This window comes from Ictidomys tridecemlineatus, chromosome 1, assembly GCF_052094955.1.
Source record: "Ictidomys tridecemlineatus isolate mIctTri1 chromosome 1, mIctTri1.hap1, whole genome shotgun sequence".
In the NCBI taxonomy this organism is placed as follows: Eukaryota; Metazoa; Chordata; class Mammalia; order Rodentia; family Sciuridae; genus Ictidomys; species Ictidomys tridecemlineatus.
This window is the reverse complement of record NC_135477.1, coordinates 5,819,042-5,837,329: the sequence shown is the minus strand read 5'-3', so window position 1 is coordinate 5,837,329 and position 18,288 is coordinate 5,819,042. Positions and strand designations below refer to the sequence as shown.

Here is an 18,288-nt window from a genome sequence, read left to right as displayed (position 1 = left end):
CACCAGCCCCCGGTCCGCCGCAGTGCACAGGTGAGCGGCCGCGCGTGCGCACCGGCGTCCAGGCCGGCGGAAGGAACCGGCCCGACGGGTCGAACCACTGCGCGACAGGGGTAGCCTTGGAGGGACTGATGAGGGAGGGAGGACGAATGAGAAATAAAGGGCCAGGCTGGGATTTATGATGGTTGTGACTCCGGAAGATCAAGGCTGTGAGTCCAGAAGGGTCTCTGGTGTTCATACAGGTCCAGTTAGCGCCGAGGGGCTTCGTGGTCCCCCACCCCCTCGGCCAGTAGGGGTCGGCCCGGAAGGGCGGGCCGTAGATCCTGCGCAGGCGCAGTGTGGACGGCAGCATGGCGTCCCGGGCCAAACGACGGGCCTTGGGGAACGGATCCCCGCGGCCTCCCGGAGACCCCGTCCGGCACGACGACGAAGAAGGGGAGGATGAAGTCGAGGATGAAGACGAAGACGATGAGGAGAGTGACGAAGAAGAGGACGAAGACGACGAGGTCCTTGACGAGGTGAGAAGCACGCGCGACCCCCGGGTTTAAAAGCTCCCTGCCCACCAGAGCAGGGTGAAGAGCGTGTGAGCTGCGTGGACTGGTGACGTCCCTGTCCCCGGGCTCGGCAGGCAGAAACGGGGGGCCAGGTGCTTGTGGAGTTCCAGTCCAGCCCTTCCTACGCCGCCATCGTGGCGACGGTTCCGAGCTCCTCCTCGCCGCTCAGCCGCCTCTCCCCTGCGTCCGCCCCCCTCTTGGGTCCTTGAACTTCCCGCGCTGTTGTTCCAGCCTTTTCAGAGGCTCGTAGTCGTGCACTTCTCCTTCGTGTTCAGAGCTCGACTAAGCGGCATTTTCTGCCTCTTTGGTTCTTTTTCTTTTCTTTCTTTCTTTTTTTATTTTGCCACTGGGGATTGAAATCAGGGGCTCTCAACCACGGAGCCACACCCCCAGCCCTATTTTGTGTTTTATTTAGAGACAGGGTCTCACCGAGTTACTTAGCGCCTGGATGTCGCTGAGGCTGGCTTTGAACCCATTATCCTACTGTCTCAGCCTCCCCAGCCGCTGGGATTACAGGCGTGTACCACCGCGCCAGGCCATTTTCTGCCTTTTTGGGACAGCTGACCCGGTCAGATGGTTTAGCCTTATGAACTCAGATCTGGTTTCCTTTCCTAGTGCCCAATATTATAGACATTTATTCGTTGAGTGAATAATGAGTAAGGCTACTGAATGTCTAAGCAGGTGCATCAAACTTAACTATCATAGTTTGGAATTCATGCCTCCCTCACCTAATCTTCAGCATTCTGTAAATGGCCCTAAATTGACCAGTTTCTCACACATCAAATCTAGGAGTTAACTCAAATCTCCTGTCTTTCCTCATTCCACATCCAGTCTATCAGTAAATTCTTCAGTGTCCAGACACTTCTCATTGATTTTGTAACCATCTTGGTCCACACTGCCATCATATCTTGCCTGGACTACTGTAATATAATAACTGACTTGCCTTTTCCATTCTTGTTCCTTTATGGACTATCTGCTTACAGCTGGAGATCTTGTAGGTCTGTTCTCATTCTTTTGCCCCGAATACTCCCGTGACTTCCTATTTTATTTATTTAAAAAAAAAAAAAAAAACATTTCCTCATGGTTGGCGGGCAGAAAGGCAGCAAGGATGGGTGAATCAGAATAAAGAGGAATGGGAAATAAAGTCTTAAGAGGTAAGCACGAGTCAGATTGAGCATGGAAAAGATGATACAGAGAAGTGTGGATGCAGGGTTGGGGATAAGACTGGTGTGGGCATATGACACATCTTCCCAATCAGATCAGCTCTTTACTTTGGCTGCTTGCCTTGTAATTACCATCTTACCACTTTTCATTTGGAAAAACGTTTGCTATTTTTCTAATTTTGTGTTTGTAGGAACCTGTGCTTGCATTAACATGGAAAATCTAACATACCTCCAGTGACTGAAAATGTGTTTACTCTAATAATAGTGTAGGAAAATAGGCACTTACATATACAGTTGGTGGGAATGTAATTGGTACAGTCTCTTTGGAGGTAATATGACATTGATTAGAATTTAAAGTGTTTACATCCCCTGATTCATTAATCCTATTTGTAAGAATTTACTTTCCAACAATAGTAATAGATCCTGTTCTAGACTCAGCATTTTATTTTTAAAAATGTTTTAGGTGGACATAATATCTCTATTTTTATGTGGTGCTGAGGATTGAACCCAGTGCTTCATGCATGCTAGACAAGTACTCTACCATTGAGCCACAACCTCAGCACATTCTGTGCATTTTATATTAACTTATTTAATACTTACATCAGTCCTATGAAGTTAGAATTATTGCTGTTTTACAAGTGAAACCACACAGCAAATTAAGTGACAATAACATGTATATAGTCTTTTATGTGGAGATTATGTGTATGCTTGACATTAACCTCTGGAGAGTAGGAGTAGGTGCTCTAAGGAGAAGGGAATAAGGGCTTTAAATCTCTTCTGCACCCACTGTAGTTTTTACTCTGGGAATATATGGCCTTTTGTGGGTTTTTGTTGTTGTTGTTTGCTTTAGTTGCAGTTGGACACAATACCATTATTTATTTATTTATTTTTATGTGGTGCTGAGGAGTGAACCCAGTGCCTTGCACGTGCTAGTGTTATAAAAGCTTCGTCCTGGGGTTTCATAGACTGACTTCCAGACCACCCACGTATAACGAATCAAGCCTTTATTGAAGCACACCGGTGGCGGCTAACCAGAACATAAGGCTGTTCCCCTGATCAGCCCTGAACAATTGCAAGGGCGCTCCTTATAAGCCTGAAAACTGCAAGCAAGCCAAGTTACAGAAGCAGGAGAGTGCAGTCAAGCAGTAGGAAGCCTAACCAATCACAGTTAGCCCAGTCACCCCAGTTACAGAAACAGAGCCCCGTTACCCTAGTTACAGAAACAATGCCCCATTAGGTAGTTCCGTGTTCTTAAAGGTTTCTATAGCAAAAGGAAGAGAACATCTTACCCCAGTCATGACCCTTCTACTTGGCATGGTTGTTTTACAGGATGAAGTCATAAAACAAAATGGAGTCACATTTGCTTCTACTATCACACTAGGAGAGCATGCTAAAGCTGAGCCACAACTCCAACCCCTATGTATGGCTTTTTTTTTTTTTTTTTGATGGAAGAAATTGTTAAAGTTTTCAGGGCAGTTCCCCATGCTGAAATACTAAGTGGATATTTATCTCTTTGTTTATTTGAAGAAGGCTTTAATTTCTGAGATGTTCACTTATTCACAATTTATTTCCCTTTTGTAGGAAACTATGAGAATTATGTTAAATTCAAAATCAGACTCAGGTCTTTTTTGAAACAAGATGGTATATAAGGACATCTGCAAATAGTCTAATTTAAAGAATAAGGTGAGGCAGCTGGCTGAGCAGCAATAGAAAGTGGTTTTTCAAACTTCAAGAAGGAACAGTGCTGATAATGAAAAGATGAGAAGAAAAGGCTTGGGCATATTTATTAAGGTTCTTGGGATCGTGTGGTTAGGACTGTTGTTTGTGCATAACAGAAACCCCTGAAGGATCACTTCAGCCGAGGGGAATGTATGCTGAGGATGCATAGTTATCTTAATTATCTCCAAGGGTAGGAAAGCCAGTGAGCTTCAGGATTAGATTGAGTCCCTGAGCTTGGAGTGCTATCAGGAACTTCAAAGTCTTTCATGTTTGTCATCCCTGTCATACTCTTCTCACTGTATTCTTGCTTTTCCGTTTCTACTCCATATAACAGAAAATAAAAATGCCAGTAGCTTCAGAGTTTCATTAGAAAGAGCAAGAAGGCTAGAAGCCACAGTCTGAAATCTGAATGCTGGGGAAGGGGGTGAGTGACAGGGCTGTTATACAAAGATGGCCGTTTTTGCTGAAACCATGTAAAGGGGAGCCTTATGCAGGAAAGAGGTGTGGACTGGTAATTTATTTGGTAGTCATTGCAATAGCTATGCCATAATAGTCCAAGATGCAGGTCTGAGACTTCTATCTAGATAAGAGACACTAGAGAGCATTATTTAAATAATTCTAAGGAATAAAGACCTGAATAATGACAATTTGTCATTTGGTTTAGTTTGATCCTATTTGGAATGCTCCCACCCAGTCTTCTGGGTTTTGCTATTTTTGTAATCTGGCCTACTTCAGAGAGTGAGATTTGAAGTGTGCAAGCTAGACTTGATGTCTGTGCCCTGGCAAGTTCACAGTCAAGAGAGCACTTAAGTGTATGCACAGTTAAGATGACAAGGCAAAAGTAGGTCTGTTTTGTCTGCAGAATCCTTCAGCTGAGACCCAAATTCCAAAACCTATAAAACCTGAAGTGCATGTAAATATATTGTATCATCAGAACTCATGTCAAGGTATGGTTTAAGGTATGATTTAGATGCATTTAAAAGCATCAAAGATTTTGTTGTTGGTGTGAAGTAATAGTTTCATTTTTTTTGTGGGAATATTTCAGTAGAATCTTGTTAGATTCTGTTGTTTTGCACAGATAGGTCAGGGAGCCCAGCTCCCCACTTGTTCTTCTAGTCCTTTGGACTCACCATATTACTCCTGACTTAGAGCCTTAGTATGTGCTGTTCCCTGTGCCCCCTTTGTTTGTTCTCAGTTCCTGGTTTGTGCCACTTTGTTAGGTATGTTTTTCTTGACCTTCTCACTCTTTTTCAAGTGGTAGCGCTATGTCCCTTTCTTTAATGGCACAAATAATTGTAATTGTAACTTTGCATTTATTTGTGAGTATCTCCTTAGTGTCTGTATCCCAACTAAACCATAAGCTTCATTGGGAGCAGGATCACTCATGTCTGCTTCCCTAGCCAATTTATCTCAAATGCTTGGTACCTGGTGTTATTTAATAAATAAGTAAATGAAGTATAGCCTCAAACCCATCAGCTAAATCAAGCTGTAGGCAGTACCAAGAACTTTTGAAGTGACTTTGTTTTTTACTTTGTTTTTTGGGTAAGTGACAGTTTCTCCTTTGTGACTGCTGTGGCTGTTATCTGAACTAGATTTTCTCAGCATTTAGACTAGGTCACTCAGAGTGTTTTGTTTCCTCAGGCTTTTGTGTCACATGAGGAAATGATATGAATGTCTTTGTAATCTGTACAGGTGACAGTCTTAGCAGTGTTTGAAAGCCTAGACATTTATAGTTATTCAGGTGACATCTTTCTCATGTCTTTTTTTTTTTTTTCCCCTTAGCATCTTCTGTACATGACTAAAAATAAGAACCTAAGAGAATGGAAGTTGATGAAAAAGAAAAATTTGCAAAGTGGAAAATAATGCCTGAATTGTCTTAGGAAGTTACATATGATGACCTGTTTTGTGTGTTCTTTACAGGAAGTGAATATTGAATTTGAAGCTTATTCCATCTCAGATAATGATTATGACGGAATTAAGAAATTACTGCAGCAGGTATTGTCTTTTACTTATTACACATAAATTTGTTCTTCTCAGAAAATGCAGGTTGTTTGATATACCCTTTCAAATTTCATCCTTTCAGAATTCGCATTTCCATCCTCTTTACTTTGCCTGGAAGGAGGAATTGTTTCCCTTTAAAGTTTTTTGTGTCCTGAAATATACTCATTTTCATCTGTTAATTGCTTGAGCTACTGTTCTGTTTCCTTTAATTCACATCCATATTTTGTGGGGTAAAATAATTTTTATATAATAATCATTTTAACTTCACCTTCTGGTGGTACAGTGTCATTTTTGCTGCCCCTACTTATCCCTTTAGCCATATAATATGGCTTTGGTTCTCTAACCTTTATAGCCTTCAGTGACCTGTCAGTAATTCTTTGACCCTATGTCCATCCTTCTCCTCCCTTGCTTCCCTTGCCCCATACACCTTATTACCACTGACTGCCACTTCTCAGAAGTTTCCTAACTCTTAGGTGCTTTAACACTCCTGGGCTTTTCTCTTTGTCTTGAAGTTGCTTTTCTAGATCATCAGTTTGGACATGTGATTTGACATTTTTTTTTTTCAATTAAGGGATTTGAATTTTTATTAGAAATCATGGTTTGATCTTAATTTAAATTTTTTTTTCCTCTTAGCTTTTCCTAAAGGCTCCTGTGAACACTGCAGAACTAACAGATCTCTTAATTCAACAGAACCATATTGGAAGTGTGATTAAGGTAAGCAGGACAGTTGTGTTCTTTTGTTCATCTCCAGCTGAGAGGAGGTACCACTGGAGAATGCCTTGGAAGGTCATTGTAGTGATCTAAGGATATTAAAAGCAATAAACCAGGAGGTAACAATGGACTCAGGACACTTGGGAAGTGAAATATGATGGGGCTTAATATGTGGTTCACTTGAGAGTGAGAAAAAATGGAGTCAAGGATGAGCTCCCAGGTTTCTGTTTGGAGCAATTAGGATAGCAGGCATGGAGGAAGATCAGGTTAGGAGGGGGGACATGACTTTGGCCGTGTACATTTTAGTTTGGGGGGCCTATGATGAGTGCAAGTGAGATACTGAGCAGAAGAGGGAGCCTTGGAGACTTGGGGGGTTTTCTGCCCTGTAAACTTATAGTATCTGTGCAGATTCTCTTACCTTGGTGTTGGGCTTCCACACCCTGCTGGTGTCTCAGGATGGATGCTATTGCAACTATAGGTGGCTGCGGCAGTAGCAGGAGCTAACTCGAGATAGCAGAAGAGGTGCCCCAAGATGGATGCAACTTCAGAGATGGGGCTGAAAGGGTGGGCCTTACACTGGCTTTGGGATACCCGTTCCAACATGCAGCTACTTCTTGGCCCTATCTGCTGCCCCAAGGTAGAGGCTAGTGCATGGGGAAGGTTATGGGGATGGCTGTAGTGTCTCAAGATGGAAGTGAATTAGACCTGGGCTCCCAGGGGGTGGTGATGGGGCAGACCCAGGCCTACACTGGGCCTGGGCTCCTGTGCAGGTCCTCAGAGGGGCTGAGCTCTGGGGGGTCTGCCGGTGGATCTGGGCTGGGCTTCAGTTCTGGCAGGGGTCTGCTGGTGGGCAGAGGTGATCCTGGGCTGGGCCTCAGCTCTGGCAAGGGTCTGCTGGTGAGCAAAGGTGATCCTGGGCTGAGCCTGAGCTCCCACCGGGGTCTCAACTTGGGGGTTTTCAATGGGTGAATAGTCACTGGAGTCATATGAGTGATTGGGATTGCCCAGGGAAGGCAGGGATAGACACCTAGAACTTGGATGTGGCAGGAGTACCAGAGGAGATTGACAGGAGTGATTGGAGAGGTGGAAGGAAAAGCAGTGCAGTGACCTTGTAAAATCAAGGGAGGAACATTTGAAGGAAGAGGGAATTGCCATCATAAGTGTCATAGAGTTCAAGAAAATAAAGTCTTGGTTGAGTCCTGGCTCTGCTGCTTATCTCCTAGTGGCTCTTTTCATTATTGTTTGCTGTTTAACAAGTACCCTATAGTTTAATGTCATAGAATAGCAGAGGGGATGTTTGGCTCATGTAGTTTGGACAGAGCTCAATGGGAATGACTAATTTTTCTTCCTGCTCTGGGTCATATTAGCTGTGGAGGCTCAACAGGAAGCTGGAGAATTTACTCTCAGGGTGGCTCACTCTGACTGGTAAGTTAGTGCTGGCTTTCTGTTGGAAACCCAGCTAGGATTCTGGGCCAGTGGCCTCTGTTCCTTTCCACGTGGACCTTTCTACACTTTGGTTGGGTTCCAAGAGCAACTAGCCCAAAAGAAACAGGTAGAAAATAGCATTTTATGGTATAGTGTCATTTCCTTTATATGTTTGATTTGCATGGACAAGAGATTTTTCTACAGGAGAAGGAAGGCCTAGCCAGGGGTGGGTACATAAAGACCATCACTCAACAGGCAGTGTGAAGTCACTTTGTCAGAAGAGAACACAGGATTCAATATGTCTTTGGAGCCATTTATGGAATATGCAGTCTTTCCCAGAGACTTTAATCCATCTCTGTACGTGAGGATGATCTATGCACCTTCCTTGCAGATAGGTGAACAAAATGAGTTGCTGAGTGCTTCGAACAGGATCTGGTACATGGAAGAGCATATATAATCTCTGTTGATATCTATTCCCATTCTTGGCACCTATACTCTAGGCTAATGTGAAAAAAAATAAGAACTCCCAGTCTGTGTCCACTCTAATTGCTCACTTTTAGCGGTTTTGCTTTGTCTTCAATACTTGAAAAGTATTCTCAGACCATGACCACTACTTCTCCTATTCATTTCTTCAAGCACCCTAATCTGGCTTTTTTGCCACTCCAGTTCTGACACTGAATGATAGGCTTACCAACATCTTTGTTGCTTAATACAGTAGATACTTTTAGACTTTCTGACAACATTAGTAATCTCTGATACTAAACGTAAAGAAAACAAGAAATGAAACTTGTGCCAGTCATATGAGTGTGCCCTCTGAAAGTGAGTCCTCCAGCCCTCTGTGAGTCTCCCCGGCTGATATGACACACAACAGGTAGTAGGAAAAGCAGACCATTTGCCTGTTCTTCCATCTCTAGCTTATTAATGTCTTTTTTTTCTATATTTATTTTTTAGCTTTAGGTGGACACAATATCTTTATTTTCATGTGGTGCTGAGGATCGAACCCAGTGCCTCACGCATGCTAGGCGAGCATGCTACTACTTGAGCCAAATCCCCAGCTCTCTAGCTGATTAATGTCTTATAAGGTCTGATGGATGTGTATGAGAAGCAGTTGCCTTTATCCTTGAAACAGCTTGACATGCAGTGGGATTTGCCCTTTAAATGGATAATCACACAAATAGCTCTTTAGTTATAATTAAGGTTTCTTTGATTTCCGAGACATTTAAGGTGTCCCAGGGATAGACTTTTTGTTCCTAGGAGCCTTGCTCGGAGCATTTGCTGGATCCTTGGGGATTAGGTGGATGTGAACTCTAATAGAGAGGTCATCTCTAAGGTCTTAGAGAAAAGGGCAAAGGGAGAATAGTAAATTGCATATGCTTGAGTCTGAGAGAAGCTGGAGATGAAGTAGTATCATTCAGTTCTCCTTGGCTGTCATGAATTCCACAGTACTTGGGTGCTAAAAAAACTGTTGAGTGTCAGGCTTAGGAATGGGGATGGGATGGGGCAGGAAATGGATTTAGCAGGGAGAACTCTTTTGCTGGAGAGGCATATGGTTGTAGATGTGATTTTGACTCTAGGCCCATAGAAAGGCAACTCCTTTATGGTCCAGCCTGATGGTTGACAGAGCCCCTTGTAAGGAGAGAACAATCAGGGTGAGCCAGGGGGAGTCCCATTTAACTTCCCCTGGTCTTTTGTCTGCAGTTATTGCACAGGTTTTGCTGCAATAGCTGGTGGTCTTCTGAAGTGCAGGAAAACTGTCATGTTGATCTTGGAGGACCAGGGCTGTGTGTCTATTCCTTTTTTCCTGGACTTCTTTCCCCTTTCTCCTTTATGAGCTAACATTCCCTTGTTCTTCTCACTGGAACTGTCAGTCTCATGAATTACCTTGTCAGTCTCCATTTTTGTGTCATCTTGTCTTGTTGAACTTAAGACATCCTTCTTAGGACTGTGAACAATAGTGAACAATATTCACTGAACCAGTGTAGGATGCTTCCCCTGAGAACAGGACCCTTCCCCCCAGAACAGGTCCCAGGACATGGGGCACCTCTGCTGTCCTTTGGTATGGAAGCAGCAGCCTCCTTTCCTTCCCAGGCATGTCTCACCTGAGTACTTGCTCTGTGCTGGGCTCTGGGCTGGGTATGGGGATGGAGTAAACAGGCAACACATAGAAGAAAAACCGAGGACAAGGCTTTGAGGCCTCCGGTGGAGGGGCCATCAAAGTAGAGCTGGGAAGTTCAAGTTGGAGTCAACCATTTCATTTGTTTTCTTAATTTATCATTCCCTTTCTTGCTTTTCCTTCTCTCCCACCCAAGGTGGTAGGTATAAGGTGTTAGGTATTAGTGAAGAATCTTGTTCCATATTTCACTGATGGTCAGTACTGGCAATTATTGTGGAGGCATGAGTTTTAGGTGGAACAGTTTCATGGACCCACAGAAAAATAAGGGCTGGCTCCATTTTTAAGGAAAATGTCTTAAAAACCTTGAAAAGAAATTTAGCTGGGCATGGTGGCACATACCTGTTATCCCAGTACCTTGGGAGGCTGAAGCAGGAGGATCACAAGCTGGAGGCCAGCTTCAGCAATTTAGTTAGGCCCTAAACAACTTAGTGAAAACTGACTCTCAACAAACAAATAAATAAATAAATAAGGGGGATTGGGAGTGTGGCTCAGTGGTAAACCACCCCTGGGTTCAATCCCTAGTCCTCCCTACCACCTCCTGAAAAGAAGAAGAAATTTAGAGCAGGATGAGCTTGAGCAGAATGTACAATGAGGAACAGTAGAGGGAGGTTAGGTGAGAAGCACGTCATACAGGTTAAGATATGGTGTGTTCTGGGTCACAGTAGGAAAGCAGTTTTGTTTTTGAAATTGAAAAGATAAAATGAGATAACCAAATATGAAAATTTTTTCTTTTTCAAATAGCAAACAAATGTTTCAGAAGACAGCGATGATGATGATGCAGATGAAGATGAAATTTTTGGTTTCATAAGCCTTTTAAATTTAACTGAAAGAAAGGTTAGTTTCACCGGGTCGCATCTGAATGGTTGTTCCTTAGGCCAAAACCACTTTGACTTCATGCATGGTAGAAGTCAGAGAGTGATAATTCAGCTGTAAGGATATGTGCTCTCTCAGAGTCTTACTGAATCCTTTCAATATGAAGGTGTTGTTTTATTTCTGAATACCCAGATGAAGTCGTGTACTCTCTGTGCTACAGTGTCTGACACTGGTACCGGCACAGAGTTCTGCTGTGTCTGCAGCTGGTCTCTTTGCTGTTTGTGCAGTGTGGCTGTTCTGAGGCTTTGCTGCTTCCAAAGTTGAGGGCACTTACTGACATTTACTTGTTTTGATTCATCTCCTTTTGTTGACTCATGATGAATTCTAATGGAAATTATGCCAGCTGCTTACTCTCTTGAGAATAAGGCCACACTTAATAATCTTTAATTTTTAAAATGAACTTTTTAGTTATTTCCACTTGTTTTTGTGAACAGATATAACTTCTTTGTGGATGAGTATTAATTATAATTCTGATCACTAGTCATGGATTGATAACTTAAGCAGATATAATTACTTTTCTTTCTTTGTTTTTTATTTTATAATAAATAGTTAAAAATTTTTCCACATTTTATTGGTGCATTATAGTTGTATGTAATAATGGGATTTGTGTTACATTTTCAGTCATGCACCCAATATAATTTGGCTAGTATCACTCCTTAGCATCTCCCTCCTCTCCCTACCTCCCTCCTCTGCCTACTTCCCATCCCCTGGATGTATAGTTACTTCAGAAGTAAGATGCAGCAGATGTTAGAAGCTATGGCAGGAAACGCCCCTTGGACCTATGGGATTAAAAAGCCATAGCTCTTGCTCTCGAATTTTCTCCTGTAAGCAATGGCCTGTAATAAAAAGCAAGTCTTATCTTTGCTTTCTAGGGTACCCAGTGTGCTGAACAAATTAAAGAGTTGGTTCTAAGCTTCTGTGAGAAGAACTGTGAAAAGAGTGTGGTTGAACAGCTGGACAAGCTTTTAAATGACACCACCAAGCCTGTGGGCTTTCTCCTAAGTGAAAGATTCATTAATGTCCCTCCTCAGATTGCTCTGCCCATGCACCAGCAGCTTCAGTAAGAGACTTCTGAAAATACCTTCAAACAGTAGCTTGTTTGTTTTTTCCCCCAAGTAGACTCAGAAATATGATATAAGTGGAATATGTAGGTACAGAAAAAGCCCTGGTCTGGGTTGAAACAAGTGTAGTGTGGGGAGGATAGAAGAAAGAGTCTAATAGCTGGCTTTTTGAAGAATTTGAATTATTTGTGACAGTAATTTTCATATTTTTTAAGATTTTAAATGGAATAAGGTGGATGAATTTCCTTAGACTTTTTATCCCATTTGCATGACATTTTTCTCCTGAAAGATTTCTGTAACATGAATAAAATGCTGAATAATGACAGCAATAACAAAAATGAAGTGAAGTTCCTAGTTTCTGTTGGTTTGTTTCTTACCTAATTGAAGCATAGTTCTGTTACTGAATCTTGCTTCTCAGCATTTTTGTTGTTTTTGTTTGATGCAGAAGTTTTAAGCTACAAATATGTTAATCTCAGAACTGTAAAATCTTGCACACTAATGAACTAGACATTGTGGCCTGTGCTTTGAAATAAACGATGGAATACATACATAGAGTATTGCCTCCACTGGCAGCACTTGTGTTGTTTTCCAATAATAGCTGTAGGACTGAAACTACACTCTGCAAACTTTGTTTGCCATTTTTGCTTCTTGTTTCAGTGGTTTTTTAGTTTTATATCCACTCTTCTATTCTCTACCTTCTCAGCTGCTACTCAGATTATACTTCTTTTGTCAATGGTTTTTGTTGATCGAGTTTTGCTTTTTCTAAGCAGTTGCAGCTCATGTTTGTTTTCACAGGAGAGAGATCTGCTCTTTTGATTTTCTATTAGAGATGACTTGGGTTGTTTTTTAATCTACACCTTTGTTCAGGGGTAGCCAGATGCATAGAGCTGTGTAATTTTTAGGAGGAAAAAACGATTTTATTACATTTCATTAACTGCTCTAGAATTTAGGATCTCCATGTCCATGAAGCTTCTGCTGTGTCAGAAATTAGTTCCCAAACTAGTGATTAGAGACTGTATAGTCATCATATGCTATAGTGATGTTGGTCATGTCTCTTTATAAGTTACATAGTTATTGCTTTTAAAGTTCAGATTCTTAGATATTTTAAGTTTGCACAGAGTAGCAGTACTGAGTGAATTTAAGATTCATTTACACAAACTTGGATTCATCACATTATTATAAAGTGGTGGCATGATTATTCTAAAGTGTAGTTGACTGCATAGATAAAAATCACTGCTTTAGGAGTGGGGCCTCGGTGCTCTGGTTTGTGGACAGATTTAACCTGTCTCACCAAGTAAACGTTGTGCGTGTGTGTGTCTTTTAGGAAAGAACTAGTAGAGTCACACAAAACTAATAAGCCATGTGGGAAGTGCTCTTTCTACCTTCTGATTAGTAAGACATTTGTGGAAGCAGGAAAATCCAATTCCAAAAAGAAATGGAGCAACCAGAAGGATGAATTAATGTTTGTAAATGCAGAGGAAGAGTTTTTTTATGAGGTAAGTAAGACTGTCTTGTTTGATCTATTTGGATGTTTGATCATCAAGATTTTTTATTCTCCCATGTTAGGTCAAAGTCCTTTAGGTATGGCCAGTCCATTTTTCTGTGTGGCCACTGACTAGCCACTAACAAATATAGTACCTGGCACACAGTCGGTACTCAGAAGGCTCTCCACCACCTTCCGGCCCATGGTAGTGACAGAGTATTTGGGAGGAGGAAAACGTGATGACTTGTTCTACCTGATCAGGCTTATTCTAAGGTCTTAATTCTAAAACCATGTCATGAGGTAGACAGGATCTGCTTTGTAGGTAGGATGTTGGGTGTAGGGAGATGTGGGAACTTACCTGAGAAGTATACAGGAAGTATACAGTAAAGATAATCTTTAAAAAATGTGTGCCTCACACCTCTGACCATTTCTGTTGTGTGTGGGTGTTTCAAAGTTGGTTGTGCATATTGAATCTGTTCATAAAATGGCCTTATGCTAAGGAGTGGCAGAGGGAGTACGGAAAGACCAGCATTTGAAGATGACTCTTCTTGTGGCTGTCAAATGTTAAGAGTCTTAATCTCACTTAGCTGCACAAGATTACTTTGAGAATTAAATGAGATGAATGAGATTGACTTTGGAATGAGAAACAGTTCACAAATGGATAAAAGTAAGCTGCCTGTTTACCTCTTAAAAATGGCATACCTCAGTCCCTGTTCCCAAATCTATTTGGAGAGTGTTTCATAATTTCTGCCTCAGTGTCCCATCAGAGCATATTTTATTCTGAGTTTTGCTTCCTTTAGCTGTCATTCTTACCCAAATATATGCCAAACATACTATTGTTTATTGTAGATTGAATGAATTTTGCCTTTGGTTTGTCCACATTTTTAATTCTTGGTTATTTTTTGCTGTAGAAGGCAGTCCTGAAGTTCAACTACTCAGTGCAAGAGGAGAGCGACACTTGCCTGGGAGGCAGGTGGTCTTTTGATGATATACCAATGAAGCCCTTGCGAACTGTGATGTTAATTCCAGACAGCAAGATGAGTGAAATTATGGATAAACTGAAATATCATCTATCTATCTAGCCCATTTTTCATGGACATTGATGGGCTTATTTTTGTAAAATTACCAGAAAACCCAGTGGAAGTTTACTGAAAAACTCGTGATTTTATTCATATTTAAGTCCTCTACAAAAGTAGGGTTCTCTTCCATGTGTCTATGACACATTCACAAAATATCTTTTTTTTTTTGTCAAATTATGAATGGTTGATTAAAAACTTCCACCAAGAAGAAAAACATGGAGTAGTAATTTGAAGAATTCAATAAAACTCCTATTTTTTATTTTAAAATAATATACAAAGTGTTATTTTTTCAAGACTATCCTGTGGGGTGGGACACCCATCCTCATGTTAAGCATTCATACGTGGCTTTAGTGGGCCCACTGTGGGCTCACTCTGGAATCATTATTGAACTTTGTTTGGCGGGCAAGTCACTGAAGAGTGCATCTCTGCTCAGTAGTCTCAGGGCACTTTTCACACATTTTCTGTTCCTTCTTTATAGTTGAAATGGGGGACAGGTGATCCACAACTTGCTGTAGAATATCCTTACTTTCACTAGGAGGCAGATTAGTGAAATAGTATTGTGGTGCCAGCTGCATAAATCTGTTTAAAACAAAACAATTAGATGGGGACAAGGTATGACAGATATCAAACCTTGTGTCTGGGCCCTTCCCAACCCTAGGGAATCTACTTACAGAACTAGTATTTAATTTGAATTCTCCAGCTGGACACAGTAGTACATGCCTAGCAACTCAGAGAGAGGAGGATCCCAAGTTTGAGATCAGCCTCTGTCACTTAGCAAGACCCTCTCTTTAAAAAAAGGCTGGGGATCCAGTTCAGTGGTAATGTGCACCTGGGTTCAATCCCCAGTACAAAAACAATAATAATTTGAACTCCCATCTGCCTTCATAGAATACGTAGTTTCTGGTTTTCATGAAACCAATCCAATCCTATTTCTAGAATAAGTTAGCTTCTCTAGCATTAGGCCAGATGATGGAAGTACTGCTCACCATTGACCCCTGGTAGAAATAGGTACTTCCCCTAAGGCCCAGGACCACATGAGAGGGATCAGAACTTTGGACACTTATGAAAAATAATCTCCATTGCTGCTTTGAACATCACTTTGCTCAGGCAGTAGTGGTACCTTTACCTTCAAAATGGATCCAGAATTTGCAGTAGCTTCAGAGATTTGTCTTCATTCTTGATTGCCCCCCCTGCCCCCAATCCATCTGTTTAGCAGCCATAGAGATGCTCTTGCTTAAAACTCCAATTGGTATGTGCTACACTCAGGATAAAATCCAAACCATTTATCTGACCCACAAAGCCCTACACCTGTGGTACCTGCCTGTCTCTTCAACCTCACCATCCCTCCTTTCCCTACCCTTCTAGCTCCAGCCATGGTTGTTCTGTTCCTAAAAGACAGTTATGCTCATTCTTCCTCAGTGAACAGTGCATTCTCCAGTAGCATTTTGTTCCTCTTAAAGATAACATCATGCTTTGTTTAATACTTCTTTGTTCTCATCTCTCTTTAAGCTGTGATCTCAAAAGCAGGAATGTTTCTTAGGTATCATCCACACAGTTGCCTGTGGTAGGTGCTCTCCAGAAAGTAAGAAAGTTACCAGTATAATTTTAGTATAACTGAAAATGAAATAAAACCCAAATTTGTCCTTTATCCCGACAGGTATGAATTCACAAGAATCCCCTTTCTTCTCCATTAAACTTACAGTTCAGGAGAGATTGCGGAGGTGACCCTGATGTAGTTGTTCTCAGATATGCTGAACTGATGGAAGAGGACCCACTCGGGCATCTTCTTGGTGATGGAGTAACCAGACAGGGGATGCAGCTGAGCTACCTGCTTATGTGTCAGCATTAAGTAGTTACCTGACCCATCCACATCCCGAGCGATCTAAAAGGTGTGATTTAAAAAGATTTGGCATCAGTATGGAGATTAATACACAAAAATTTCAAAGTATGTAATATAGAATAGTTTAAGATTTAGCACTCATGTTTCCTGTTTTCATAGAGAAAATACCACATAAATATGTTTTGCCCAGAACTATTTTTTTTGAAGATTTTTTTTTTTTTTAAGATGGACACAGTATCTTTCTTTATTTTTATGTGGTGCTGAGGATCGAACCCAGTGTCTCACATGTGCGAGCAAGTGCTCTACCCTGAGCTATTACCCCAGATCCCTTGTCCAAAACTTTGAGACAGTGATGACGTTAGCTAACTTGGGCAACTTCAGGGTAGCATGCTTAAACTACAGCTGTGAGGTGAAAGTTCTGGTCATGAAGTAAAATGGCATGTCACCTGCCATATTATGGAGCACACAGAAGCAGATGTCAGAGGCTTCGCCCTTGCTATGGAGCATATAACTATTTTTAAAATTAATTTATGTATTTTAATTAGGTTATATGATCATTTAACTCTTAACAGGACCCATAATATACTCCTTCCTTACAGATTGGGAACCCATACTGAAATATCATTTTTCTTCATTAAGATGACATTAGAGTTTTATGGAAATACTAGTTTGTGAGGGGCATACCGACTTCTGTAATGTGCTTTGATTAGTAAGCCTTCACTATGGGGAAAGAGCAAATAAGACACTACTTTTATTTGTTGGGCATTTGTATCACCACTGAAAAGGTGAGATGAGGGACTATGCCTGATGTTCAGCTTCCCTCTGGAGTGAAAAAGACTTTGTTTGCCCTCCTGGATGAAGTTAACATTTTTCTTGCTTGGCCTTTTATTTCCTTATGAGGAAGTATATTTAAATGTCAAGTCTTAAATAACATGTACTTTTAGTATTATTTAAACTTCAGGTCAATAAAACCATCACCCAGTGTGAGAGACAACTGGCCAAAAACACGCAGCATTTGCTACAGCCCTGCCCACACGGCCCTGGCCTGCTGACCTGCATGAAGTAGCCGGACAGCAGCGCTTTCTTGATGTTGAGGTTGTTTTCCTTGGAGCCAAAAGCAGGTTCTGCATAGGGAAGCTCGATTCGCTTGATGATTTCTAAGAGTTCAGCTCTAATGACATCTGCCATCCTGAGAGCGGAGGAGTTGAGGAAGTGATCATGACACCACTTTTCCACACAGTCTAGGAGGGAAAAAGGAACAAAAGGGTATTTAGAAGTGATCTGTCCTAAGCTTGAAAGAGCCCAGGCCAGGCTGGTTCTGTCCCTAAACCCTGTGTACTCTCCCAAGGAGATGTTCATGTGAGTGGGTGGCAGGAAGACAGCAGAGACAAAGGTCTCTGATGGCTGTGGGATTGGCTGTCGAGGTTCTGTAACGCAGTGCATTGGGGAATAGCACATTCCCAATGTTGATCAAAAGTGTAGTCCCCTTAATCCATGATGGTTGAGGCAGAGATTATGTTAAGATCTACATTTCCATCTCATGTGCACAGTAAGATGTACGTGGCCACAATATTTAATCAAACTAGGAAGGAGAGACAAGTTCCTCTGATTCATGCAGATATTTCATATTTTATTTAATAAGAAAAAGATTACTACCAGGCTGACTTGGGAGCTAATTATACTACAGTTAAGCTCATCTATCTACCATAGCTGCAACTTTTTATTAGAAGTCACTTACTTGGTTGACTTTGGTTACTCTTTAATGCCACTTCTAATTCTTCAAGCTTTGCCTCAAGCTGGGAGTGCACATGGCCTTGGCACAGAGGGCAGAAGGCTGTCATTTACTGTGTCCTTTCCACTCAGGCCTGCTTGCTGCAGTGAGAGCCCACATGTGGTCAGACACTGGCACCTCTCCTGATTGTTCCCAAAAGATGCCACCAAATCTCCCAGGTACTTTCTGGCTCCACTGACAACTTTCTACTCAGCTCTGAGACACTAACTCTGATTATGTAGTTCTGTTGCCTTTCACTTTGCTATCATCTCCCCACATCATTTCACATAGTTTTCAAACCAGTTTTTGAAGCAAAGGAGGTAAAGATTCCTTACGGAAAACAGTGAGAAAAGCCCTCCTTCAGGAGAGGAGCTTCTCACTGGCTGCCTTTGTGGGCTTCAACCTCTGCCATGCTGTTTTGCCCTCTGCCTCTTGCAT

General features: G+C 41.8%; 2 protein-coding genes across 6 annotated transcripts in view; one reads left to right on the top strand and one right to left on the bottom strand.

Moving 5' to 3' along the window:
• The first annotated feature begins 347 nt into the window (after positions 1 to 347).
• Positions 348 to 14,509, top strand: Bccip (BRCA2 and CDKN1A interacting protein). Its single transcript, XM_005320765.4, has 7 exons — positions 348 to 515; positions 5,354 to 5,428; positions 6,068 to 6,148; positions 10,485 to 10,577; positions 11,489 to 11,676; positions 13,002 to 13,173; positions 14,072 to 14,509. Exons 1-7 carry the CDS (start codon positions 348 to 350, stop codon positions 14,240 to 14,242), a joined length of 948 nt encoding a protein of 315 aa, XP_005320822.1. The 3' UTR covers positions 14,243 to 14,509.
• Dhx32 (DEAH-box helicase 32 (putative)) overlaps positions 14,467 to 18,288 on the bottom strand; it is a 53,843-nt gene continuing 50,021 nt past the window's right edge. For all 5 annotated transcript variants that reach the window (XM_078024420.1, XM_078024433.1, XM_078024412.1 and 2 more), the window contains 3 exons: positions 17,133 to 17,320; positions 15,940 to 16,121; positions 14,467 to 14,818 (listed from right to left, as the gene is read on the bottom strand). In XM_078024420.1, coding sequence (XP_077880546.1) covers positions 14,647 to 14,818; positions 15,940 to 16,121; positions 17,133 to 17,320 — 542 coding nt within the window. In that variant the 3' untranslated portion in view covers positions 14,467 to 14,646. The remainder of the gene's footprint in view (positions 14,819 to 15,939; positions 16,122 to 17,132; positions 17,321 to 18,288) is intronic.

Coding starts and splice junctions, on each gene's coding strand:
- Bccip (XM_005320765.4), top strand. CDS start 348: ATGGCGTCCCGGGCCAAACGACGGGCCTTGGGGAACGGATCCCCGCGG. Junction 516..5,353: donor ACGACGAGGTCCTTGACGAG/GTGAGAAGCACG, acceptor TGTTCTTTACAG/GAAGTGAATATTGAATTTGA. Junction 6,149..10,484: donor ATATTGGAAGTGTGATTAAG/GTAAGCAGGACA, acceptor TTTTTCAAATAG/CAAACAAATGTTTCAGAAGA.